Source organism: Argiope bruennichi, chromosome 4 (genome assembly GCF_947563725.1).
Source record: "Argiope bruennichi chromosome 4, qqArgBrue1.1, whole genome shotgun sequence".
Lineage (NCBI taxonomy): Eukaryota > Metazoa > Arthropoda > Arachnida > Araneae > Araneidae > Argiope > Argiope bruennichi.
The window spans coordinates 61,111,405-61,137,747 of NC_079154.1; the positions used below are offsets into that span (position 1 = coordinate 61,111,405).

The window sequence follows — 26,343 nt, forward strand, 5'->3', positions numbered from 1 at the left end:
CAGCTTATCATCGCTTCTTCCTTGTTTATAATATACCTCCCGTGATGAAATAAATCGAAGTTTTAAAATTTCTAAAGTTTCTTTTATTCGGCCACTCAACTGTTAAATTATATAATGAATATGCAAAGATTCAACTTGTATATTGTTGGATTAATTAATTCCCGTTTCAAAATTAGATAGAAAGCAAAATTATGTAAGGCTTTTAAAATGTACAAACTAATTATCTGTCAAAATTTGAAGATTAAAAAAGAATTTCTTCGAGAAGACGTTAAGACATGAGTTATTTAATCATTATTTTTGTTTAAAAAATATTGATTGAACTGATGGATTTTTTTTTTCCATAATCAGTAGTCCCAACAAATCAACTGTAGTTCAATGGCAGCTAATTATAAATAAGAAAATTAGCCATTATTGTTATTATTGACGAAAACGAAAATTCTGATTCAATGATAGACTAACAGAATTAGTCCAGCTTTTGGATTTAATATAATCCTCGAATCTTAATTCAAGTTCTATTTTCATTCATTTCCATGAAGTTTTTGAAAATGATCACTTATATCAATATGCTAATTCGAAAGTTCGTGGACTTGTTACATGAAGCCTAAGAAATATCAGGATGAAGAAGTGATAGATTATTTTCTGATTTTGGAATTACTTAAAAAAAATTGACGCTGCAGTTTGCTATAAACTGATTTTTCACTAAGTCAACTATAGAAACACTTGAGAAATTTTTACCTGATTACCTGAGGAAGCCATGTAAAATTCACACTTCTTAAAATAGAATGCTTAATAAGGTTAACTCAAAGAAGCCATTTCGCTTTTGCGCTTTCGTGATTTTTTCAAATGGCCGAGTTTTGGGTGGCTTCTGTTATGAAAATTGTTGCTTTATATATATATATATATATATATATATATATATATATATATATATATATATATATATATATATATATATATATATATAATATAAATTTCAGGTAGTGTAAATAGTGTAACATTCATTTTATTCGAGTTGGAGTGTTTTTATAGATGGCATAATGATGCATAATTTTTATGTATTTTATGTAAACTTCTTTAAAATTAGCCTTTTTACCAAGTTTTATCGGTTAATTTATTTGTTATAAATGGAAAAAAATTTCAAACTCTTGAATGGATTTTTTATTTAATTAGCAATTAATTATTTGCAATTTCGAAATTTACATTACATAGTTCCTATCTGTTTTTGAATACTGCTGTCGATGAAAAATGTAATGGTTTAAAACTCAATAATTTATCCTTGTTTTATAATAGCTAAATATTTTGTATTAAAATTAATATTTCTATAAAATATCTGGCTATTTGGATACAAACATCAAGCTTATAACATTAAATAATATTGTTTAAATGGGTTTTTAGATTCAATACATATCCAAGGCTAGTACGGGTAATTGGGTATATACTGGAATAATTATGAACAGCACTGTAGCTTATTAATTCATTTGGAAAAAGATTGCTAAACGAACTTTTCGAGCATGATTATGCACTAATAAATTTTCGACTTCTTTTTCTTTCTGATAATGAATTTAAATCGAAGAAATTTGACAAGTCTGCAAAATTCATTCCCAATTAACCTAACTGAACCTAATTTCCTTTCCCTTAATCTGTTTAAAAAAAAAAAAATTGGAAGTATCATTGTATATATGTTACCGACAGTTACTACATATTCAGTAGAATGTCGGATTTGAAATATGAGACATAAATACACTTTCAATAGACATTGTATGTAAAACCTAGGAGTGCTATGGCAGGAGAAATGCTATTTAGGGATAATTTGAAAAAAACGTTATTAGAATATTTAAATGCTTAATTAGTTTAGAAACAATCATTTTCATCATCTTTATTGACATGGCTGCCGAAAGTATGAATTTTTTGACGATACTTGTGTTCATCATTGGTTTCCTTTAAACACGCGTAGCAGGGGAGCAGGAACAGAAATACCTCCGGTAAACATGTCGTGTTAGTTTAATATAGTATTAAATATAATTTCAATCAGTTTTTTTATCAGCAGAGATGGAATTTTTATTCTGCCGATTTGACATTATAAAATGCCTAGAAAATGTGTGAAATGCTTAATCATTTTCAGATTTCGGCATCCTATAAAATGCTTAAGTGTTCTATAGAACGGTAACATAAAATATACAAGAGTATTGAAATTATAATGATGCTTGAAATTATTTGTTTTTAGTTTTATTAGTTTTGAAACTTATTACTTTTTTTACATACTCGTATTTCAGTTGTATAAAAACAAAGTATGGCAACTTAAAAATTTGAAACATGAGGTATTCATTAATCTACTCTATCCACTCATCCTCTCAATTTAAAAGGGCCATTTGGAATTATGTTGAAATATCTGTCCTGTAACATAATTTGAAAAAGCAAAGAATTAGTTGGATGAAATTCGATATGGTCTATTTATATTTAATTGTAGATTTCTTTAAAATTTTGTTTGGCATTCGTGAATAAGAAGTTTCTCTCTCCATCCATGGAATATTAATGCAAAATGAATCAAGTGGATGAAATTTGTTGTGTGGTTTTAACATCAGAATAGACGATCTTATCTATCAATATGTATATTCGTGGATGTATAAACACGATAATTAAAAATTGCAACTTACTAGAGAAAGTTCTTGATTAAAGAATTGTAAATCTGTATCAAATCTCAGGTGAACAAAGAGAAGTGAATTAAGTATGTATTTGATTCACTCCTCTGTAGGATAAATCTTAACGTCCATATTTTGTATGTATACGAAAAAAATCAAGTGTAGAATGCGTCCAGTTTTTTTTTTTTTTTTTTTTTTTTAACTAATGTTTGATGTGATGTAATGTTTGACATTTTTGGAGTTATTTTTATCTGCAATAATTAAATTTATATATATATATATTTCTTTAGAACACAAAGTCGTCATTGTGGGTCTGGACAATGCTGGCAAAACAACAATTCTCTACCAGTTGTATGTATAAAACAATTTTCTCTTTTTTTTTTTTAATTACATCGTATTTTGTATTTTTGTAATGTAAAATTGATATCAAAATATTGTTAATATCTAATGCTCTTGTTAGTGCAACTTGAAGAAATATGAGTAAACTTATGCTTTATGTTCTGATATTTAAATGTGTATAATGAATTTAATTTAGTTTCCTTATAATATTTTTTTATTTATTTTAACCATTTCAATGCCAGCTAACAAAATCGCGCCGATCTCATTCTCTATTTCATTCAAAGTGCCAACAACGTGATCAAGTAAGTATGTCGAATTGATTGCACTTTTCGATTTTGTTGATGTACTTACTTACTAATGTTCTTCGATGTCCAATGGAAATCATTTCTCATTTGATTAATTTTATTAATTGATTTTGTTTGTATTAAATAATGCCAATTATTTTAGCCAAAGATTGGATACATATAATATTTAAATTTGATTTTATTATTGTTAATTAAAATGAAACTGATGCCTTATGAGATTTTGCAGTTATACCATTATTTTTGGACCACTAGAAATTGAATGCAAAATATTTATCCATAGAGTATATCCTAAAAAATTATATTAACTTGTTTTCTGTTCATATATAATTTTTAATTATTGTACACCACTCAGATATGTTATTATTTTTAAGTTAATTGCAGTCATTCAGTATTTTATTTTAAATCCAGTCATGTTCAGTAATTTTAATGCTTTCTGTTGAAAGATAATTTATATATTATTCTCATTTGGTATAATATAACAAAGAAATCTCCTTGAAAATCTTTCACTTCATTGCTTATAAATATATTCATGACCTTTTGCATTTAGCTAGTTTATCATACAGTTATATATCCCATATATATCCGTATAAAAAGTTCTATTCTTTGTTGATGAAATTTTCAAAGTTTCATTTATCCTACTTTCATATTGAAGCATGATTCAAAATGTTTTCATATTTTGCACAAATCAGGTTGAACCTTCAAATACGTTATTCCTCCCGTCTATTGTGAAAAATTGTTATCTTGTTTTATGAAAATACATGCCCATTTTGATATCAAAAATTATATGTTTATACTCCTTACTCAAATATATTTTTTCAAAAGCATAAAAATTTTGTAATGCTTAGAATCCCTTGTTTTTTATTACTCTTGAAGAAAATATTAATTTGTCATTTATTATCGTGCTCAAGGAAATGGATAATTATGCTGTTTAAAATAAAACCCTGTAAATCATTTGTAGACATATCGAAAAGTATGCTTAAGTGCTTGACAGTAATAAAAATTTAATTGGTAAAAATTCCTAAATGAGAGATTTAAATGCATATTCAGTGTTATTCTTGTATGAAAAAATGCTTATCAATGAATTACATTTAGAATGTAATGTATTAAAATTATAATTATTTTCCTTATATAAGGTAATGGTTATTATTTTAAATGAAGATGAGCTTTGTTCATATGCCTGATAATTAATACATGAATATCAGGCACATTTATATGAATATTTTTATTTACAAATATGTTGGTGGCATACAAAATAAGTGTTCTTTAAATTAATTTATTTAATTGAAATATGTTTACCAGCATATGAATTACACATTCTGCATAATTTTATTTGGTTCCTATTGTCTTGACAGTGGTTTTTTTCCCATCATTTTTTAGTTTATTAGATGAAGTTGTGCACACATCTCCTACAATAGGAAGCAATGTAGAAGAAGTTGTATGGAAGAATATTCATTTTATAATGTGGGATTTAGGAGGACAAGATTCCCTAAGAGCTGCTTGGAATACTTACTATAGTAATACAGAAGTGAGTTAAGGCTTTAAAGTTTTATTAATAGTTTTCATCAATTAACTTTAGCAAGTATAGATCTATTATTTTACTTAATTGTAACTAATATTACATAACAATTCTTATATTTGAACAATTATTATTGAAATGAATTAATTGCCAGAAGAATTTATATGGAAAAATATTTAATTTATACTCATTCCTTGTGCATACATGGAAGAGCATTATTAGATTTGAAATGTCAAATCAAAATTAACACTACTTTAAAATATTACAGTAAAATGTGCTCTAAATGTAATTGGTAAAGTGTTTCTGAAGAAAAAAATACTCATTAAATTGAAATTGTATTGCAAGTTGATATTTTTAAAAAATTGTCTCGTGATATGCCTAAAATTGCCTTATAATTACCAAAATTCTTAAATTATTTTTACTCAGAAGTGTTAAAAGCATAATCATTCCTTTTTGTACAATTTGAAATTTTTCTATTAATCACTATAGAATAATTATGCCTTTAAAGATAATAAATTATTTTAAGTTGCTAATTTTTGTATTTAAATAAAACGCTTTTCTTTCAGTTTCTCATTGTTGTAGTTGATAGCACTGACAGAGAAAGGTTGTCAATAACTAAAGAAGAATTATATAGAATGCTTGCACATGAAGTAAGTGGCATATTCAGTAATTTTCTGTTGAAAACAGTGCTAAAATAATTTACTTAATTTCATGAATTGATTAAAATTGTCTTATATTTTCATGCTTTCTAATACTGAAAAACTGTGGATTTCCAAAGAATTGATCTAAAAAAAAAAGTATTTCTATGTCTCATACCAAGAAATAACTATACATGAAGTACAACATACATTTTCCTTCTGAGCCATTAATTATTTATTATTCCTGATTTCCCTTTGCTGTTTTTTCCCCTTACATTTTTGTCAGTTTTGTAACTGTATTTTTTATTTTATTTAATCTTTAAATTTGTTTTGATTTATGTGATTTTTTTAATATATACAGTGGTGGCCAAAAGTGTGGACATTTTTTGAAAGTTTCATGTTTTTCAACTTTGCGTGCTTGTAGAATATATTAATTTTCACTTAAATACAAATGTTTATATATCAAATTGAAGGTAATTTAATGTAAAATTTAATAACAAAAAACAGTATTACAATATCTGTATGACAAAAAAAATTACGCTTATTTTAGCAAGGTCTATTTTAGATTTGCATTTTTTTAAAGGGATACTTACACAATCAATACTTAGTAGGATAACCCTTATTTTTTAAGACAGCTTCACAGCGTCTTTTCATCGAGTGAACGAGTGTTTGGAGTTCATCTTTCGTAATCACATGGTGCCAAGAATCAATTACAGATTCAATAAATTGTCTTTTATTGGATGGACGTTTTTTTCGTACAAGAATTTTCAAACGTCGCCACAAATTTTCAATTGGATTGAGATCAGGGCTGTTTCCTGGCCATGGTAATACATATATGCCTTTATTTTGAAACCATGCTTTGCATACTTTTGCTGTGTGGCATGGAGCTGAATCCTGCTGAAAAATAAATGGTGCTTTGTTGGGGAAGAAATCCCTGATGGAAGGTATCAATTTTGGTTCCAGGACAGTTTCGATGTATTTTTTTGCATTCAGGATGCCATTAATCACTTGAATTCGGTGCACACCATCTGCAGACATACATGCCCAAATCATGGCATTTGTTGTTGTTTTTATAGTTGCTTCAATGCAATCAGGATGAAGCGTTTCACCTACTCTATGTCTCGCGTATTTTCTACCATAACTGCCAAAGAGCGATATTTTAGTCTCATCGCTCCAGATTACTTGCTTCCGTTCATTTTCTGACCATTTAATGTCTTCTTTTGCCCACTTAACTCGTTTTCCGCGTTGCTTTTGATTTAAATATGGTTTTTCCTTGGAATTCTAGCCTGTTGTCCAAATCCTGATAACCTTCTTCTTATTGTTCCTGAACTTACTACAATACCCGCTGCATTCATTTCACATCTAATGGCATCTGATGAATTTTTTTCTATCTTGAAGGCATAGCTGTTTAATTTTTCTATCAGCAGTAGCACTTGTGCATTTTTTTTTTTCGGCCTGATTTGGCCTTATTTTCCACTGATTTCGTTTTTTCATAACGTAAACAGAACTTTCGTACACCAGAACAAGTCACTTAACCACCAACTTGTCTTGCAATCTCAGTGTAAGAGAGGCCATTTTCTCTCAATATGGCTATTCCGCTTCTTTTTGTAGATGTCCAATCAGTTCTTCTTGTTGGTGACATTGTTTAAAATTAGTTTAATTAAAATAAAGGACTTAAAATATTCAAAAACAGCAATACTCTGTTTAATTGTACTAGTATGCATCATTCCGCAAAATATTTCCACAATAACTCTTTTACCATCCAAATAACCTAAACTATAGTTACAGATATTTGATGGGTCCTCAGAACAGTGTTTGTGATTGGCTACTACGCTTTTATTACAAAATACATCATTATTCAAAACGATTTGTGTATGTTTGTTCTACTAAAATGAGCGTAACTTTTTTCGTAATACAGATATTGTAATACTGTGTTTGTTATTAAATTCTACATTAAATTACCTTCAATTTGATATATAAACATTTGTATTTAAGTAAAAATTAATATATCGTACAAGCATGCAAAGTTGAAAAACATGAAACTTTCAAAAAATGTCCACACTTTTGGCCACCACTGTATATACATATTTGATAACCCAAATTGTTTATTCTCAGTTTTCAAAATCTCATTGATATGTGTGTGTGAAAACTTCCTAATATGAATGATTTTACTGCTTTGTTACTTGTTTGAGATAGAAATGCAAATTATGACTTGTTTTCTGTTTCTGTCATTTTCTCAAGCATAAATAAATTACAAGTCTACATTTTAAAAATTAATAGTTTTAATTTTATTTTGGATTGTGGTATCTTGGACATTTTTTAATTGATAAATTTTCTATTCATTGCAAAATTTCTTTTTGGAGATATTGCAGACAATAAATTTATTATTTAGTTCTCTTAAATTTTAAGAAAAATTTCTTCTTTTTAAATATTATTCAATTTTTTCCATAAATGGCTTTAAAAGGGAAACTAACTTTGAAATCTCTCTTATCCTTGTAAAGTTGATAAATTGTTTTTTAGAATTCTTTTAATTAGTTTGTCATTTATCATAATAGAATTTCAATTTATTTCTGTAAACTGTGACTAATGTAGTTTCATAAAATTTTGAATCCTTTCATATATATATTTTTTTTCTTTTCTATAATATTTGCATCTTGTTTTTACAATTAAATTTATATATTGACACATTGGAAGGAAAAAGAAAGCTGTTTATCCAAAAGTGTAAATTTGTATCGTGTATTAAAAATATATCAGATTGTTAAAGTGTAAAAGCACATTGTTAGAATAACATAACAAAGCCTCAAAATGTGAATGTATTTTTATTCACCGATATGATGAAGAAAGTATTGAACTCCACAAAAATTCAACCTTGAAATTTAAATGAAACTCCATACTTCTGCAGTTCAAAATGCTTTTTAGAATTATAATGCTGTGTAATTTGGATGAAATTCGTAAAAGGAAAATCTATATGCCTAGATGCAAATGACCTCATGGTGAATGGATGAATTTTAGTATTTAAATTTCTTATTAGAATTGTAGATATGAAGTAAGTTTTAAATCAAAGCTGTCAGAAAAGTAAACATGGCCTGATATGTTTTTATGCACATATATAAATATTATAATTCAAAAAATAAATTTCATATCTAATTAAAATTTGATATATGATAATGTGGTTGAAAATCATTACCAAATTTTGAATCCAATCATAGGAAGCAAAATAACTAAATTGCAAACTTAGTTTCCTTCATTATATTAAAAAGCACAAAATGCATAATCTGTGTCACTACACTTCTTTCCTGTATCCTCTTCTCCTCTATATATTTAGGGCATGCAAACCAGGATAGGAAAATAACTACAAAAAAAGCTACTCGATTGTTTAAGTGTGCAAGAAAGTTGAGGGTAGAATATTTTTGCTGATTTAAGCAATCCAGTTCTGTTTACCTACTCAATTTATAGCTTACATTAATCTGAAGCAATAAAATTTACATAGATTATGTATATTTTATAATTATAAAAAATTTTTGAACAGAGATTACCTATTTATATCCATTCTTCAGTATAATTTTTTATCTTTTTTCAGGATTTAACAAAATCTGCAGTTTTAATTTATGCAAATAAACAGGACATCAAAGGTTGTATGTCTCCTGCTGAAATATCAGAACAATTGAATTTAACCTCTCTAAAAAAACATAGGTGGCATATTCAAGCTTGTTGTGCTCTTTCAGGAGAAGGGTAAGTTCACTACTTTTTATACTGAGCATGTAGTTCATAAACACATCATATGGAATTCAAATAATTCCATTTTGATAGTGCTGTGCAAACATAAAGGCAGTAGATTAACTTTATAGACACTATCGGTTAGAAAATTATTAGTAAAATGATATGTGGTATAGTTCAAAAGATGGATATATGAAATTTCATAATAAAAAAATGAAATAGAATAAATGATTAATTTATAATGAATGAGGAAAAAGTAGAAGTTGACCCGGAATTTGTAAAAAGTAAGTGAACTAAAAACAGAACAAAAGTACTGATATATTTATATTAAAGTTATAATTATGCACTTCTTTTAACTTATCATATTTTACTGTTCTTTTTAATTTTGTTCTTAAAATTTTGATTGAATCCTTAAGAATGTGTTTAATGGAAAGATAGAACATTTTAATAAACTTTGTTTACAGTTCTGCATAATAAATGATGTTATATGTAGAATTTTAGGGCAATTTGCATCACGCCATATGAAAAAATAGGTTTGAACACATGTTTATATATTAATTAGAAATAATTTATAATTATCAGTAATTTTTTGAATTAGAAAATAATTGACTAGTGTAATGTAATGTTATTTAATTTAATGATTCTGTACACTTTTCTTTTTCAAAATATATTAATTTAAATTTTTATTATTTTTCAGACTTTATCAAGGACTGGAATGGATTTATTCTAACTTAAAAAATCGAAAATGACAGCAGTTTTTATCATAGTGCCTAAAATATCTTCCATTTGGTCAATACCCAAAGTGACTTAGAATTTCTCATACAAGTGGGGGTATTAGTCAGCTTTTTTTACATTTACTTCCCAATTTTGTGATTTCTATCATGATGAAGTATAATCATTGGATGAGACTATAAGAAGTGGACAATGATATGAATTGTTTTTAAAAAATATCACATTTTAATTTTTTCCCCCTCTAATTTGTCATGCAAGAGTTCTAAAGAGAAGCTTTCATGAACAAGAGTTTTCCTTTGTGTATTTATAAATTATGAGTGAGATGGTTTCAATTTTCCCTCATTTTTCAAATTGTATTTTGTGTTTCCACATCATGATTCAAAGAATATATCTATGCAATTTCCAAGGTTCCTGTTCACAAAACGAAGAGCACATGCAATAAAACTGCATTTAAGTTAATATACTGAATTGTTTTCTTATGAAATGATGATAAACTTTTGAATAATAAATCCAAATTGTATTTTGTAATTTTACCTTAAAAAATGCCAATGATTCTTTTTTAAATGTACTGAAAGATTCATATTTGGACAGTATCCCTTTCCTTGCCTTTCATTAAATAACTTATGAATGTATATTTTTCATAAGATTAATTTTAATAAATAGCATTTCTGTATGAAGCTTGCTAATGACATTGCTACTTCTGCATTTTACAGTATATGCTGTGTCTACACTACCAGTACTAAACCCTAATTTCAATTTAAAATCAGATAAGATAATATTTAAAATTTTGAATGCAAGCTAAAAATTCACTTGCGATACCAATCTTTGGGCCGAACTATATTTCTAAATAGTATGAATTGTTTTATTTACTTTAAAAATTGAATGTAATATTTATTTGCTTCCCACATATGAATTTTTCAATGAAAAAATATTTTTTATTACTGCTCATGCAAATACTCATATATAATTATTAACATCACACATTGTATCATAAACTGACAAAGCAAATGGCCGGACAAAGCTGACATTCCTGATTACTAAAACTGCTTGCTGAATATTGTTTCATGACAAGTTATGTAACAGTTGTAAAAACAATTGCTTTCACATTGACTTGATAAATTTTTATCTCATGTTCATAATCATCTTATACATACTATCATACTCAGAATAATTATGGATTTATAATCAAATCTGATTGTGCATGTATATACTATTTTTCAAATATAATTTTTAATTAAGTGTTGTCCTTTTTGTATAAAAAGTATCCTTTAGAATTTAAATAAAATATAAAAATTCTAATTGTATGAAGTTAAAGCATGTAGTTATTAGTAATTACTTAATAAATATATTTTTCTATTATCAGTTTGAAAGCTATTACAAAGTAAAAAAAAACTGGATTGGTTTGCATTTCTTAAAACTTGGTTATTATTCATTAATTGACATTGAAAATTATTACTTAATTATTTATATTAAAGTCAAAAAAATATTTAAAGAATATTGTTTAATATGTGTACTATTTTAGTTATAAATTGACAGAATTATATATTTCCTCTATTTCAAATTTTTTTAAAATTATGCTATATTTTATATTCAATAAAGAATTTAATTTAATTTTAAACAAAGAAGAATATATTAACTTATGCTCACCAATTATTAATAGAATTACATCTTTTAACATATCTTTTTCTCTTAATAATGCAGTTAGTATTTGTCATATTTAAAGATAAAGCATTTATATATCAAGTTTTTAAAATTGAAGGGAAAAAATTAAACATTTATTATTCCATGTAACATTTATTCTAATAAAACTTTTTATTAAATATTATTGTTGATTACCTTCCTTTTGAAACTTGGACATTCGTATATGACTAAACATTTGTATTCTGTAATAACTTTTAAGGATTCTGTATTAAAATTTAAGAAATTGTATGATTCGACAATGGTGTATGCATTGTACTATTACAGAAATATATTCTAATTTAATTATCTTCTTTCTGAAATGACCAGTTTCTGAGTTTGAATGATTTGTGCTCAATTAATGATTTACACAATGTTTGGTAGTTTTTTGTATAGAAAAAAAAATGTTTTTATATTTACTGAATTCTAATTTTTTCATCATGAATTTCTTTTATTTGTGTTTCACATTAATGTATTTATTTCAATAAAAATATTAATATGTGCATTCAAAATATTATCTCAAAGGGGAAAAAGATATTCAAATCAGTTGTGCTATTTTACTACAAAATATTTCTAACTCATAAAAAATCATTCTTGCAAATATGGTCAAATTCATTATTCATTTATTAACATATTTTTAGAATGTAGAATTTCTTGAAAGATATATTCTGGGTCTAATTACAAACGCACATATTCTTCTTTAACCTTGTTTTTTTTTTTTTTTTTTGCAATAAAGTAATAATTTTTACAAAATCTCAAAGAAAATGCATTACATTATCCTCCCCCTCCCCTCGAACTAACCCTATAACCATATATTTTATTTTTTGAAAATAAGGCAAATGTAAACTCATGAACTTTAAACAACTTACACACAAAACATTTTAATGGAAACAATTATTAATTTTTGAATTTTTAAGGATTCAATATTTTGAATTAATGTTTTTTGACAAATAAATATATATGAATGAGAGTAAATAAAATTTGAATTTACTTCAGAAGATCACAGATTCTCAGAAGATCTCCTCATTTAAAACAAGAATATAGCTCACTAATCAAATACTAAAATAATTTACTAAAACTACACTATGAATAAATATGTAAAGCATTAACATTTTTCTATATCAATTTAAGGACAAAATAAAGATTCGTTACAGAAATGATACAGCTACTGCTCTCAACTGGCAATTATAAAATATTCTTTTTATATTAAACAAAGGCTATTTTTTAAGCTCATTTGAGATTCACAGTCACTATGAAAACTTTAAAAATCTGCTGTCATCTATAAAATAAACTCATTTCCTCTACAAAAATTTCAAAAGTAGCACTTTTAAACTTTTTTTTTTTTTCATCTAATTACAAAATGTAAAAAGAAAAAAAAATGACAAATTAGGTTTTTGAACTGTGAGTTATAGAATATCAACTTAATTTGACCACAGGAGGCATTTATAACATAAAATGTTTGATAGGCCAGAAATAATCAGACGAAAAGGGAAGCTAGATTGCAATGCTCAATAACATTTTCCTAGAATGAAGCACAAAATGTGTAATTTGTATTTTTTAATACCTATTGTAACCTTCAGCTTAAACTTTTTTTACAATTCATGCAGTCAATACCAAAAACTGTTTTAAAATTAAGAGAAATCATGTTACCTAGATAAATGAGAAATATAAAATACCATTATCCAGACAAAATAGTCTTTTAAAAAAAGTAGTAATGAAGTAATAAAAGAAAGGGGTATATTTTCCTCATTTTATCAAGCTGCATACACACACGTCGCTTTTTTTTTTTTTTTTTTTTTTTTTTTATTTTTTGATGTAGCATAGAATGCAATAAATTGTCAAAAAATTCGAATTTGAGATTTTGACGAATCTTTACGTTTGAGACCTCCCACACTTCAAAAAACACATTTTTGGAAAATGACAGTATCTCTGTGACAAAGATAACTCAAAAACGCTCTGAGCTAGACAGTTGAAATTTGGTATATGGTCACCAACTTTTCAGATTTCTATCAAATAGGTAAAATCTCGGAAGAAATCCATCTGTTTGAAAATAAATTAACACGATAATTGCAAAACGAAGCGAGCTAGATAGTTAAAATTCGGCATACAGCTTTAACGTCTATAGTATATAGACACCTGTCAAATTTAAGCAAAATCCAACCACGAGTTGCCTGTCGGTTCTTTCAGAAATATGTAAACGCAATGACTTAAATATATCAAATTTGGTATGGAATTTTGTGACTGCAAGTGGAGTTTGTGTCAAATTTTTGTTTCAGTCGATTGAGAAAAACTTGTCTGAAACACTAATTCCATTTTTAAATACTATTAATCGCCAAAGGTTACACAGATTCAGTAAAAATGCCAAATTCACGCCAAAAGTTAATATTTTGTAACTATTCTACGCCAATGGCATGTAAGGCTTTCTCTGGTATATGACAAGTTTGTGGGATACCTCTCCCTGCTGCGGGTAATTTACTGTCACCGCTCACAGGAATCGAACGTTTACGCACAAAGTGATAAAATTTACACCACAGTCGTAAAAGTTGGCGTAATTTTGTCAACAAATAAATTTACTTTAACCTTGTTATTTAAACTATTTACTGCATAAGTGTAGTTTGAAATGAATAGAAAGCAAATTTTAACTTTATTCTGCCGTCGAATGCAAAGGGAAAAAAATAAAGCTTTTTATTTGGAGGATTCATCCAATTAACGAGAAAAGAGAGGAGGTTGGAGCTTTCTATACGTTATTTGATATGAAATTCTTCAGAAAGTCAATGACGTCCTTTGCTGGATTACATGGACAGTTATAAGATACTATTCAGCCCAAAAATACCAAAATGTAGTATTCATCTGTAGAAATGCTGGCAATAACACTGAGATAAGAAAATAAATTTTGAAATCTATAAATTGGAATATTAAATTGCATTGTGTAGAATAAATACTTTTTTATTTTAAAGTTTTGAAATTAACAGTGTTTATTGATACAATTCCATAAAAGCAAGCTATAGATACTTAGATACGCATTATATCCATAAATATATAATTAGAAATTAATGTCTGTTGTGCTCGATGAATCGTCAGAATCTACTGAACTTCTTTCACCATTTTCTTCGGCAGCATACTTATTAAAACGTCCGTAGTATTCAGCTGCTGTTATTTTATTTTTCTTCGGGATCGATGTTGATGGTTCTTGATGTGGATGGAGTGAATCCAGAGTTGTACTCGTTGAACGATTCTGCCTTGATTGAGATAGCAGTGCATTTTGAGTAGTGAAAGGTTGTTGAAATGGCTGTGAAAAGGAATGTGGTTGGAGATGGTATATGGCTGGTTGATACTGTTGCTGAAACTCATTGGATTGTGCAGTATAGTAAGGGACTGCAGCTTTTTGATTTTTTATATTAGAAATGATCTGAAGAACTTCAATTTGGAATTGAAGCCATTCATCACTATTAAAATTTTCTGTATGGGACAACAGGCTGTGGAAGAAGGACATTTGGGCGTTCAGTTTCTCTGGTGCTGTTTTCTCCAATGCCTTTAAATTTACTTCATCATTTTTCTCCAATGCCTTTAAATTTACTTCATCATTTTTCTCCAATGCCTTTAAATTTACTTCATCGTTTTTCTCCAATGCCTTTAAATTTACTTCCTCTGTTTTCACCAATGCCTTTAAATTTACTTCATCTGATTTCTTAAATTTCTTTCGCGGTACTGTATTGCAAATAGCTTTTCCTTTTGTTTCAGTTATTAATTCTTCATGCTGCGAGTGCTTAAAAGGCTGTTGACAAGAACCATCTGTTTCATCTTTATTTTCATCATTTATTAAAAAACTCTGAGTAGTCTCTGTTTTATCGTATAATTTTTTTAAAAACTGCAGTTCATCAGAAAATATGTATTTTCTTTTCTTGGTAGTTTTTGAGCCACTAGCTCTACTTTCGTTTGCCCTTTTTTCAGCCTTGGCGAAGGCGTCACGCAAATGCTTCCACCGTTTCGTCACTTCTTTACCTAAAAAAAAAAAGTAAAGTAAAGTAAAAGTTAAAAAAAAGTACATTAACTAAATTAAAAAAATTCAGATATTTATCAAGTGGATGTAATTTCGCCGACTTTCATTATTCCTTCAGATTAAGAATCTCATTAGTTAGAATTATAGTCAAAGATGTCTTTAGGCACTACTTAAGATGATGAAGAGCATAACCTTAATAATAAACTCGGAGCAGAAATACACAACAGAATAAAGGCTAATAAAAGTTTCTTTGGACTGAAAAAACAACTAAGATCCAACTTAATCAGTTGAAAAACTAAACTAAGAATTTATATGACTCATATTATGCCTGTTCTGCTCTATGCAAGTGAAACGTGGACATTTAGCGTTCTCTGAACATGTCCGAGAGAAAGATCTTTGGCCCAGTATTAGAGAGAGGATGCTGGCAAACTATATTCAAGTTGAATTACACAAACTCTATAGGCATCCACAGATAACACTAATTATCCGGAGCAATAGGTTAAGATGGCTTGGCCATATCTGGAGAAGCCCTGAAAACAACGCCCTCAAAATATCCACTTTTAAAAATTCTATGAGATCACGGGGCAGAGGAAGCCCTCCAACTAGATAGCTGGATAATGTAGAAAGAGAGCTGAGTGTTCTGAGGATAAAGAACTGGAATGGAGTTGCGGGTGATAAAAAGTGTGCGTGGTTGAGGCAGCCAAGATCTGCAAGGGGCTGTTGCGCTCATGAAGAAGAAGAAAGCTTAACCTTCCATGTCCCTCTTATTAAATCTTGCATATCTCTCTGTGAGAATCAGTAGCAAGTGGATTAGAAAATGCAGCAAAATTTTCCCATTGCATAAAAAAATGTCCAATAAAAAGTTTGTCTATACATTTTAATTATAAAGATTGCCATTCACTTGTGCTAATGGGCATTGCCGACAATAAATATCGTCTCGTTTTTGTACATATTGGCAGCTATGGAAACGGCTGTAACTCGTCGATTTTTCAGCAAACTTAACTGTGGAAACCAAAAGAAAGTAATTCAAAAAATCTACCTGAATTAAAAAAATTACCATGCACAGAAAGTCGAAAAGTTCGAAACTTTTTATTGGTGATGCAACATTTGGGCTGTATAAAATTCACTATGGCCATATACTAGAACACATTTGGTAGCCGAAAAGAAAATCTTCAGCTATCGTTTATGTGAAAACAAAATACCATCTTAAAGGTCGTAATGAATACTAAAAGATGCTGTGCCTAAAATTTTCATAGGAGGTTGTCTACATACTTAAAATTATAAATTACTTTGAAATTTCCTATGGCAACACCGTTTTTGGATCACATAAATATATTTTCTGTTAAGGGGTCGTTTCCATATTTATATGTATAAAATCCAGATATTCTCCGGACGTAGGTAATAGTACTTTTATTATTTATTTATCTAAATTTTTAAAGTTACAATCTATATATTAAAATCGATTGCTATTTCATTCCTGAAGAAACATTTTTGGAAGAATATAAGTATTTTTTGCCAGGAAATATTCAAAAGCATAGGGAATTTTATTTAAATTGCATCTGAGCCTGATTTTCCATTATGCTGAAAGTATCAAAATAGAAAGTTTCATTGTATGAGAAAATGATATAAAATTAAATGTATCTTTTATTATTTAAAAGAAAAGTTAATTTTAGTGTTAAAATTAATATCTTAACGGTTCAGAGGGAAAAAAATTAACTGTTTTTTTTATACCATTGTGCTTTATCCCTGCATTTCTTTATCAGTATACATTATTCCTATCATCACTGTATACTTTGATAAACAGACATGAAATGATGCACTGCTTTATTTTAGAAGATACAAAAAAAAGTGAATTTTATTCATTGATAAATGTAAATGTTTTCTCCCGCCTTTTACGGCAACTTAGTGTTCCATGAAAATGCATTTTGTTTGTCAAAAAATTCATGTTTAGAGACGTGAAAAGCAAATTGCAGAGCATCACTCTAAAAATTTATACATATCTTTCATTTCCAACATCGTAACACTTTTTAAGCTATAATTCATCACATATCTGCTACTTCTTTTATGAACAGAAATTTAAAAGAGATATAGTTATAATAATTATATATAACTATAAGAATATTTATTATATATAGATAGTATTATATAAGGCATAATTATAAAAATAATTATTCCTTTGGATATCTTTAAGAAGTAACCAGCTTAATAATCAATAATTTATATTAGAATTACTTGCTTAAACAGAACAAAGTTAGTTTAATTAAAATGGCATTGAAAAATTTAGTATTTATCAATCAACTGTTAGATTAATAAAATCAATAAAAGGAATTAAAACTTTCATTATTCCATTTCGGGGGCCATATTTTATTTACAAGAAAAAAAGCAATGTGACACGTCTGTCTACATCACGACACAAAAGCAAAAGGGGCCGAAATTTTCCCCTCAGTGATTTTATAATGAGATTTTGATAGGGATTTCTTTGTCACATATAGTCAGTCTTAAGACAGGGAAATTTATGTATCTTTAAAGGAATATTGTAAGTATTAAGGATTTTTATCCCTTCACTCGGAGAGTGAGAAAATGCTGAAGTTTGGAGTTTTATAGAGCACGTGCAGCATCAATTAAATAAAAAAGGTAGAATCGGATCAGTAAATGAGAGAACATTTTATAATGAAGTTAATATGGGTTAAATTAAGATAAAAATTAGGAAATTAATTAAGATTTCAATTTGATTTTAAAAATATCATTCCATATATATGATTGCAAAATATCAACATTAAAAGCTTCTTAAATAACGTCTTGATGTGTGAATTTTTTTATTCCATTTGTGGTTTTGTAACAGAATATAATAATTATAATTGGGGCAGATTAATGCTATGAAATTTGAGACTTGTGAAAGAAATGTTGGGCATTGAAACAAACATCAGTAAATTTTAAAAAATAAACAAAAATGGTCTTTTTTTCTTTAGAAAATATGGAGTTCGTTATCCATAAATTGTTAAGAGAAATAATTTGTCGGAGTGCTTGTAAAATTAAACAGTTAAATCCTGTAAAGTATTTATTACTAAATAAAATTCCCCTTTTCTGGAATTTGTTTTATGTTGCAAATGGCATTATATGAACTGACCAGTAAAATTTTTAGCTTATTACAACAATAAAGGTCATCCTTCACACTTAAAAGTGGCGATTGTATAAATATTATGGCAATGTTTCTTTCTTTCTTTTTTTTTTTTTTTTCATAATATTTTGATTTTATAACTTTGGCCACTGAAGAATTTTTTAATAATGGTTTTGGAAATTATTTTTGTATCGCAACAATGTAAAATGCTATATTTGTTTCAAGGAATGCATGGTCAGTAGCATTTCAGCGCCAAATAAAATCTATCAATATTTTGCAATTTGTGAATGTCCCCCTAAATGCATCGTTTTGGATGCAATACAGAAAACTACTCGTACGAATGAACCGAAATTTTGAATGTCCCCATAAAATGACCTTGTCCTTCGATTTATGCCAAAATTTAAATATATTGCAATTTATAAAAAATCTTTTAATCTAATCTTGCAATTTTTTCTCATATTAAAAATTACTTTTTATGTATACAAAATCAGTAGAATACCTTGCATTTTCATAACAAAAAAAGAGTTTCGGTGGTCAATAAATTTATAAATTTTTAAGATATGAATAAAAGTTCAAAATTTAATTTTAATATCAGAAATTCAAAATTTTGTTAGCTCTTAATTTCGAAACGAAACGACTTAAACTAATGAAATTTAACTTTCCGGGAATAACTTTTGATGTAGCTTTAAAATTTGATGTGAAAAATGGATGCTGCCACTGGAAATTTTAAAGTTTGTTCTTATATATATATATATATATATATATGTGTGTGTGTGTGTGTGTGTGTGTGTGTGTGTGTGTGTGTGTGTGTGTGTGTGTGTGTGTGTGTGTGTAATGATATTTTAACTCTAATTTCAATTTAATTAATTTTCATAATAACTTCATCTTAATTTAGCTCATAGTAACTTCATTCTAAAATATTCTCTTATTTCGTGATCCGATTCCACTGTCTCTACTTAATTAATTCAAGAGAAGCTTTGTTAAATTGTTGAAGCAGCTAAAATCTAACTTTCCCACACTACGCGTGAAGAGGCAAAAATACCGCTGATCAAGCAAATTCTTTTTTAAAATCTCCCTGTGTTTTCCCTACCTTGTCCACCCGTGTAATGAAAATCCCTATCGAAATCTCATAATACATTAGCACTGTAAAGAAATATTTTCCCTATCAAAATCATAGGTTATATAAGACCAGGGATAAAATGTCCAAGAGCTTTTTTCCTCATTCCGTTTCTGTGTCGCTCTGTGTCGTTCCGCATCGCTTGTACATATGCTTGCTTCTTCAAAATGAATAAAACGACGTCACGAAATTAAAAGTATCTTCATTGTCTTCAAACTAATAATATTGTTAAAGCCTATATTATTCTTCATAATTATGTAAGGGATACAGATGGATACATGATTAAGGATACAGTGTCAGTTATAGGATTAGAAGATATTCAAGGAGAAAATATTTCAAATGGAGGTCTCAAAGCAAACAATGTGAGAAACATGCAGGATTACTGTTCGTTTCAGTATCCTGAGACGACCACTTTTCGACGATTCTATCTCACTAAGGGGCGAGACGCGGAAGGATTAGTGCATTTTCCAGAATTCTTTTTCATTCTTTAACCATGATTCCTGCCTTATTAGATACTTTTTAATTCGCGTGTATGAGATTTATGGCTTGTCATTTCTGGCTTTATTATTTTATTTTAATTTAATTTGCGAGTAATCTGAGTTTACGTTATTGTTAAATGTCAACATCTCCTCCAGCATCAGCCATTGGTGATCTCGGACAATGAATCTTCAACCTTCGTACAGCTGGTGTGGCGCCATCTACCCCCAACCAAAAGTCGTCAGACTCACTTGACGCAGCAAAACCCAAAAGCCGTCAGACTCACGTGACGCAGCAACCCAAAGCCGTCAGGCACACTTGGCGCATCAGCACCCACGCACGCTCGCCATAACGCTTGGCGCTATTAAACTGGGTACCGGTCCATTTAGACAACAGCTACTTAATACATCACTACTCAACAGCCATATCGTTCGTCTCACCTCCGACTTACTGGAGGGAGAGTACTGTGGTGAATAGCATATAAGCCAGTTAACAACTCTTCTACCCGAACGGTCGTTTTGGTATAATGGTTTAGTTACTGGACTGCTAACCACAAAGTCTCAGGTTCTATCCTCGAGCATTCACCTACCACTTCAGTTTCCTCTCACCCCTGTTTTGAGGAACTAAACACATCCTAACGCATACACAAAAGTGCGTATGATTTTAGAATCCGTTGGCAAACAATACTTCCCTTACTGTGGATGGCCAGGATGTCGCCAATTTGTTTACTTTTCATATTGCCAAACCTAACTCTACTAATCTCCGCACGGCTGCCTCTGGTAAACCCTGCGGTATTTGCAATAACGTATTCTTTATGGGGTATTATTCTTTTGTTATGGGATGCATCATTAAACGACACAAACAAGCAGGTGATTTTTATCTTCGAAGTATTTTTCATCTCTGTATCTAAAACTAGCTCTAGGTTTTCGATGGCAATAAAAATAGCTTGAAAAAATTAAGATCAAGAAATAATGTATGCCAAATATAAATGAATTAATTAAAATAAACCAAGGATGAAAGGCATTTCGAATGCACGATTCACTTATAATTTTAAAACCTTCTTTTCATGCAATTTCTTGAGCTTCGAACTGGAAATACTAAGAGTGAAAGTATGAAATTATAAGAATGAATAGTGAAAATAAATTGATAACTGAAAAATATGAAGAACAGAATAAAGCAGATGTACAAAATTATAATAATAATTAATAAAAAAAAGTTGATGATTAAAAGATATCAAAGAAAGCAAGAGATGAAATGCTACTTTGAACAAAACATTGTTAGCTTACTAATTAACGGAATTTTTGGTAATTTCATATTATCGAATTATTATTTTACCATTTTTAAAGTGAAATCATTATTATTATTTTAAACTATATTTTCTTCCTACTTATACATTTTTTGTTAAACAATTCAGAACTTTTTATTTTCTCTTACACCACAAAAAGGAATTACAGAATAAAGTCATTTGCTTTTAATTGATTTGTTGTTTGAATTTTTCCTATAGAAAACTGAATATATTTTTATGATAAACTCTTATTCAATTTGCTTATCACTTTTTTCATGAAGGAAGAAACTGAGTATAATTTACCAAATACATGTTATTTCTTGAAAAATATTATTAATCATATTAAATAAATGTTAGAAGGCCAATAAACAAGGCCTCTTACAAAATTAACTTTTGAAAATTATAGATTTCTAAAAAAAGCTTTTAATTAATTAGTTTTTATTTGACATTCAGCATATATTGATGTACAATATCTGCCTCTTAATATGATCATTTCGGGACTTAAAATTTTTTAATATTAATTGGTTGATAATAATAAACGAATTGGGTCTAATGAACTGCATTTTTTATAACTTCAAAGGAAAGGAGGAAATAACACTCAGGGCTATTGATAATTTATTTTAAAAATAATTAAGATTTCATTAATTATTATTTGTTAACAATTATTCCTTAATAGCTCACTCATATAAGTTTGCACTTTTTTTTAAAAAAACTTATTGGCCTATGTTGCACATCGCGTTTCAAAATATCAAATGCTTAGCTATTTATTTTTGTAAAGAGGGCTTTCTTCAATACATTAGTCCCCGTCGGAATGATCAACGTTTATTGTTTGGTCTTTTCACAAAAAGTTCATGACTTTTCTAACTTAAAAAGAAAAGCCTGCGAAAATTTCGCTGAACCACAGATTATTTCAGGTGAACTTTCATGCTTGTTAAAATGCCGCGGTGGCCTGGCGGTATGGTCTCGGCTTCGGAATTGGAGGGTTTGAGATTCGAGATCCGATTTCACCGAAGAAACGTCTGTAAGCATGTTAAATCCGTCAGGACCAAACGTCCTCCCACTGGTGTGGTGTGGAAGTTTGGAGAGGGAGGTGTCAGCTCAGGTGTTGTCCTCGTCATCTAACCGGTTCAAAATTACGAGGTCCGTCCCAAAATAGCCCTAGTGTTGCTATAAAACGGGACATTGATATAACTAAACTTCATGCTTGTTAAGAATTTGTCTTCAACACTCAAATTAATTTTTTTTTCAATCCATTTTGCTTTCGTAATTCGATTGTAGGGAACATTGTATGTCTGTTCCAACATATTTCTGCAATATATATCGCTTATGTTCAGACAAATGAATGTGAACCTCCATCCCATGTTTAAAATGTCTCCGAGTTCAGATGTTTCTTTACAGGAGAAGCAAGGAATTTCAAAAAAGTCAGTCTTGTTGTAAATGACGGATCGTTCGTTCAGTTCTCTATTCCAAAACTCATAGCATTAAACGATATTGTGATCACTCTAAATGGATATTTATATCTACATTCTAATATGGCGGTTCGAGGCCAGAAGATTTTGATAATAATGTTAATATTAACCAAGATCACGTTAAACTGCATTATTTCCCTTGAGAAAAGACAAGGCAAAAATTTTAATTTTACTGACGAATTATTGTTTTAAAAATACTAAACAGTGCAAGAGAACTTTCTTTAACAAAGAAATTGCTGCGTTTCTATTCTACCTCCGCATTTGCTATTGGAATTTATAATTTTTATGAAAAACTTTCTTGAAAGAATTTTAAACTGAAATAACTTGCGAATCGACTGAGCCAATCAAATAAGGCCTGATATTTTACATTTCTTATGTATTGAGATTGAATACTTTCACCTATAAGATAATTAAAAAAAAACTTTAAAATATTTTTAAGAAAAAAAAAATTAAAAACTCTATTGACACAACGCCTGTAAATTTTTTATACATATTCATTCTATTAAATTTTTAAAAAAATTATGTTAAACACTAACAAAATGAATTAACCAAACAATGGCGAAATTAGATAAACATTAATTCCATATGCTTTTCTGAAAATAATGAAAAAAAATATTCAAAATTCCATTTTATATCTTTCTATTAGAAAAATTAGAATTTACTGGGATTAGTCTTATTTACCTTGTTTCGCTCCATTCCCCAACTTATCGTGCGATTAACTTAATTAATTTTGTGAAACTTTCTAGAATATCCTTCATATGCTATTTAATTTGTTAGTTTCAGATTTTATTTCGAAAAACTCTTTCAATCAGAAACTCCTTGCATCGTTTCAAATGCTTTAAAAATCGTAGAAAAATTCCTTTAAATCCACTAGATAAAGTTTAAAAAAAATTTAACTTATAGTGTTGTTTCTATTTATTCCAATTTACTCTTGCATCCCAGCCACATATAAAATTACTTACAAACGAGTTGTAAGTATTTTGTAAATAAAAAATGCTTTGAAGCAAGCCCGACTATATGTTTTTTTGTAAGAGAATGTTTTCATTAATAGATTGAACAATGGTAAAAAAAATATAATTTCAATGTAAATTCTGAATAGTATCCATATTTTTTAAAACTATATAAAGTTTAATTTGGGATATTCACTGAACTTTTACAGCATGAGACGTATATTGTTCAAACTCATTGATACAATACGCTTGTGTTTCTTAATAATAATTACATATCAGTAAAAATATTTCGCAGTATTTTCCAGTTTCAAATTTCAAAAAGAAAATATAATTTTTTATATCTTTAGTAAACAAAAATTATTAATAATACTGTCTCCAATTTCTCGACTTAAAAAAAATTCTAACAATACCATATGAAGTATTTCTTTTTAATGGGCATAAAAACTTCAGCAATAAAAAATATAAAATAAATGAAAATGGTTAGTAATTTGTATAATAAATTTTAGTATGGCCCTTTTATTTCCTGTTTTCATAAGAAAACATAAAGAAAAAAAAATGTAAAATTGTTTCTTCTGATTCAGAAAATTTTAGCTACCCCCCCATTTATCCTAGTAACTTCTAAAAAGATGAAACTTAATTTACATATTACTTAACTATTATTAATACATTTTATTAATATTCTTTTTCAATAATATCATTATTAAATGGAACTTTATACCAAAGCGGAAAAATAAAATCGCATTACACCCAGGGCATAAAAAAAAAAAAAAAAAAAAATGCAGAACTATTTGCTAGAGCGGATGCACAGCAACCGCTTCACACCTAGCAAATCAACGGATCGTAATATTCACAGAGCAAAGCAGCAGACCCTAGTGGATAACCGACGTTTGGAGAGCTACTGCTCGCTTTGTTTATTACTTGGCTACCATCAGAACGTGACCCTCCAGGGTCACGATCAGAAGCATCCTCAAACATTCTATGTTGATATTTTCTTTCAAATACAGGAAAGGTTTCCTGGCAGATGTCCAAAATATAAAAACATTTTGGTCACCATGGTATCGTTGACGGATAACTAAAATATGCCGTTTTCTTAGTTAAAACAAGTATTCCTACAGAAAACATTTTTCTGTGCATGATTTTTATTTATTAGTAAAAATATATTTTTATTAGAAATGAGTTAAAAGCATAATTAAATTTTTAGAAACCATAATATTGTTATTTTTCCTATAGTGCTTATGTTTTTACAAATAAAACGTTTGCTAATAATAGCCAGCTATGACTTTCAGAAATAAAAAGAATCGATAATTAAATCCAGAAACAATAGTGCAATGTAAATACAAATTATCTGGCCCTATTCTCTCAACATTAGATTTTTTTATGGCTCCCTACTTTCGCTAATAAGTGTTTAAAAAGTACAGACTTACCAAGTTCATTTCTTTTTTTTTCTTCCAGTTCATCAAAGTCGCTATAAATTTCCAGACAAACTTCATGCCACGCGTTTCTGGTAGCGTTTTTGTCTTTAAATATATCTAGAGTTTTATCCCATAAAACAGGCCTTTCTTGGACTAAAGCAATTAAAATTTCATTATCAATACTTAGCTCACTCATGCTCATAACAGTTTGAAAAAACAAACAAACAAAAACGTTTTGATGCTAAAAAAATTGTTTCAAGCAGAAAGGTAAAACTCACTGTGAAAAAGAAACGCTAGACATTAAAAAAACAAAACAACTGCCATGTGAGAGTTTGCATTTGGTTATGTACGCCTGTAATAAGATGGCGACGGTAAAATTACTGCTGGCGCCAGTGGTAATCGACGTCTGCACAGCATCCGCGAACGGAAAATTAACCGCGCCCTTATTTTCAGTGCGTAGGTACGGCGTCCACGGTAAATAGTCCGCTGCGGGAAAATCCACTGTGTGTGTGCAACCAGCCTCAATATTTCCCAAAACTGAAGAAACTTTTCCACTAACCTTACAGTTCATAAAATCTATTAAACATCGACAGATCTAACAACGCAAATAGAATACATTTTTTTTTTCCACAAGAAGGAAAATATATTCATTTAGATAAAAATAACCACTTATAATGCCCTTATATAAGAACCATAAAAAGTAAGCAGTTTTTAAGTATTTTTAAAGATGCTACAGATCCTGCACAGGTTCTAATAAGTAAATAAATAATTCAGTCAGAAGTGAGTGTTACTTTAAGGACAATCAACATTTTTACAAAGTTTAGTGGATTTACATTTTTATTAATTAATACCTATTCTTTGAAAACTTCAAATTTTCAATAACCAAAAAAGTATGTACAACAGAAAGATTTTTTTTTTAATCCTTTTTGGAGACATCAAAGTTCAGGGTGTG

General features: G+C 28.6%; 2 protein-coding genes across 3 annotated transcripts in view; one reads left to right on the top strand and one right to left on the bottom strand.

Moving 5' to 3' along the window:
• LOC129966045 (ADP-ribosylation factor-like protein 5B) overlaps positions 1–11,248 on the top strand; it is a 45,832-nt gene extending 34,584 nt beyond the window's left edge. For both annotated transcript variants that reach the window (XM_056080396.1, XM_056080395.1), the window contains exons 2-6: positions 2,930–2,990; positions 4,661–4,808; positions 5,366–5,449; positions 9,018–9,169; positions 9,852–11,248. In XM_056080396.1, the coding sequence (XP_055936371.1) occupies positions 2,930–2,990; positions 4,661–4,808; positions 5,366–5,449; positions 9,018–9,169; positions 9,852–9,903 (497 nt within the window). In that variant the 3' untranslated portion in view covers positions 9,904–11,248. The remainder of the gene's footprint in view (positions 1–2,929; positions 2,991–4,660; positions 4,809–5,365; positions 5,450–9,017; positions 9,170–9,851) is intronic.
• A 3,322-nt stretch (positions 11,249–14,570) lies between these two features.
• LOC129966504 (uncharacterized) lies at positions 14,571–25,794 on the bottom strand. Its single transcript, XM_056080938.1, has 2 exons — positions 25,404–25,794; positions 14,571–15,565 (listed from the first exon to the last, which is right to left on the bottom strand). The coding sequence occupies exons 1-2, from the start codon at positions 25,591–25,593 to the stop codon at positions 14,607–14,609; spliced, it is 1,149 nt and encodes a 382-aa protein (XP_055936913.1). The 5' UTR covers positions 25,594–25,794; the 3' UTR covers positions 14,571–14,606.
• Between the last annotated feature and the right edge of the window lie 549 nt (positions 25,795–26,343).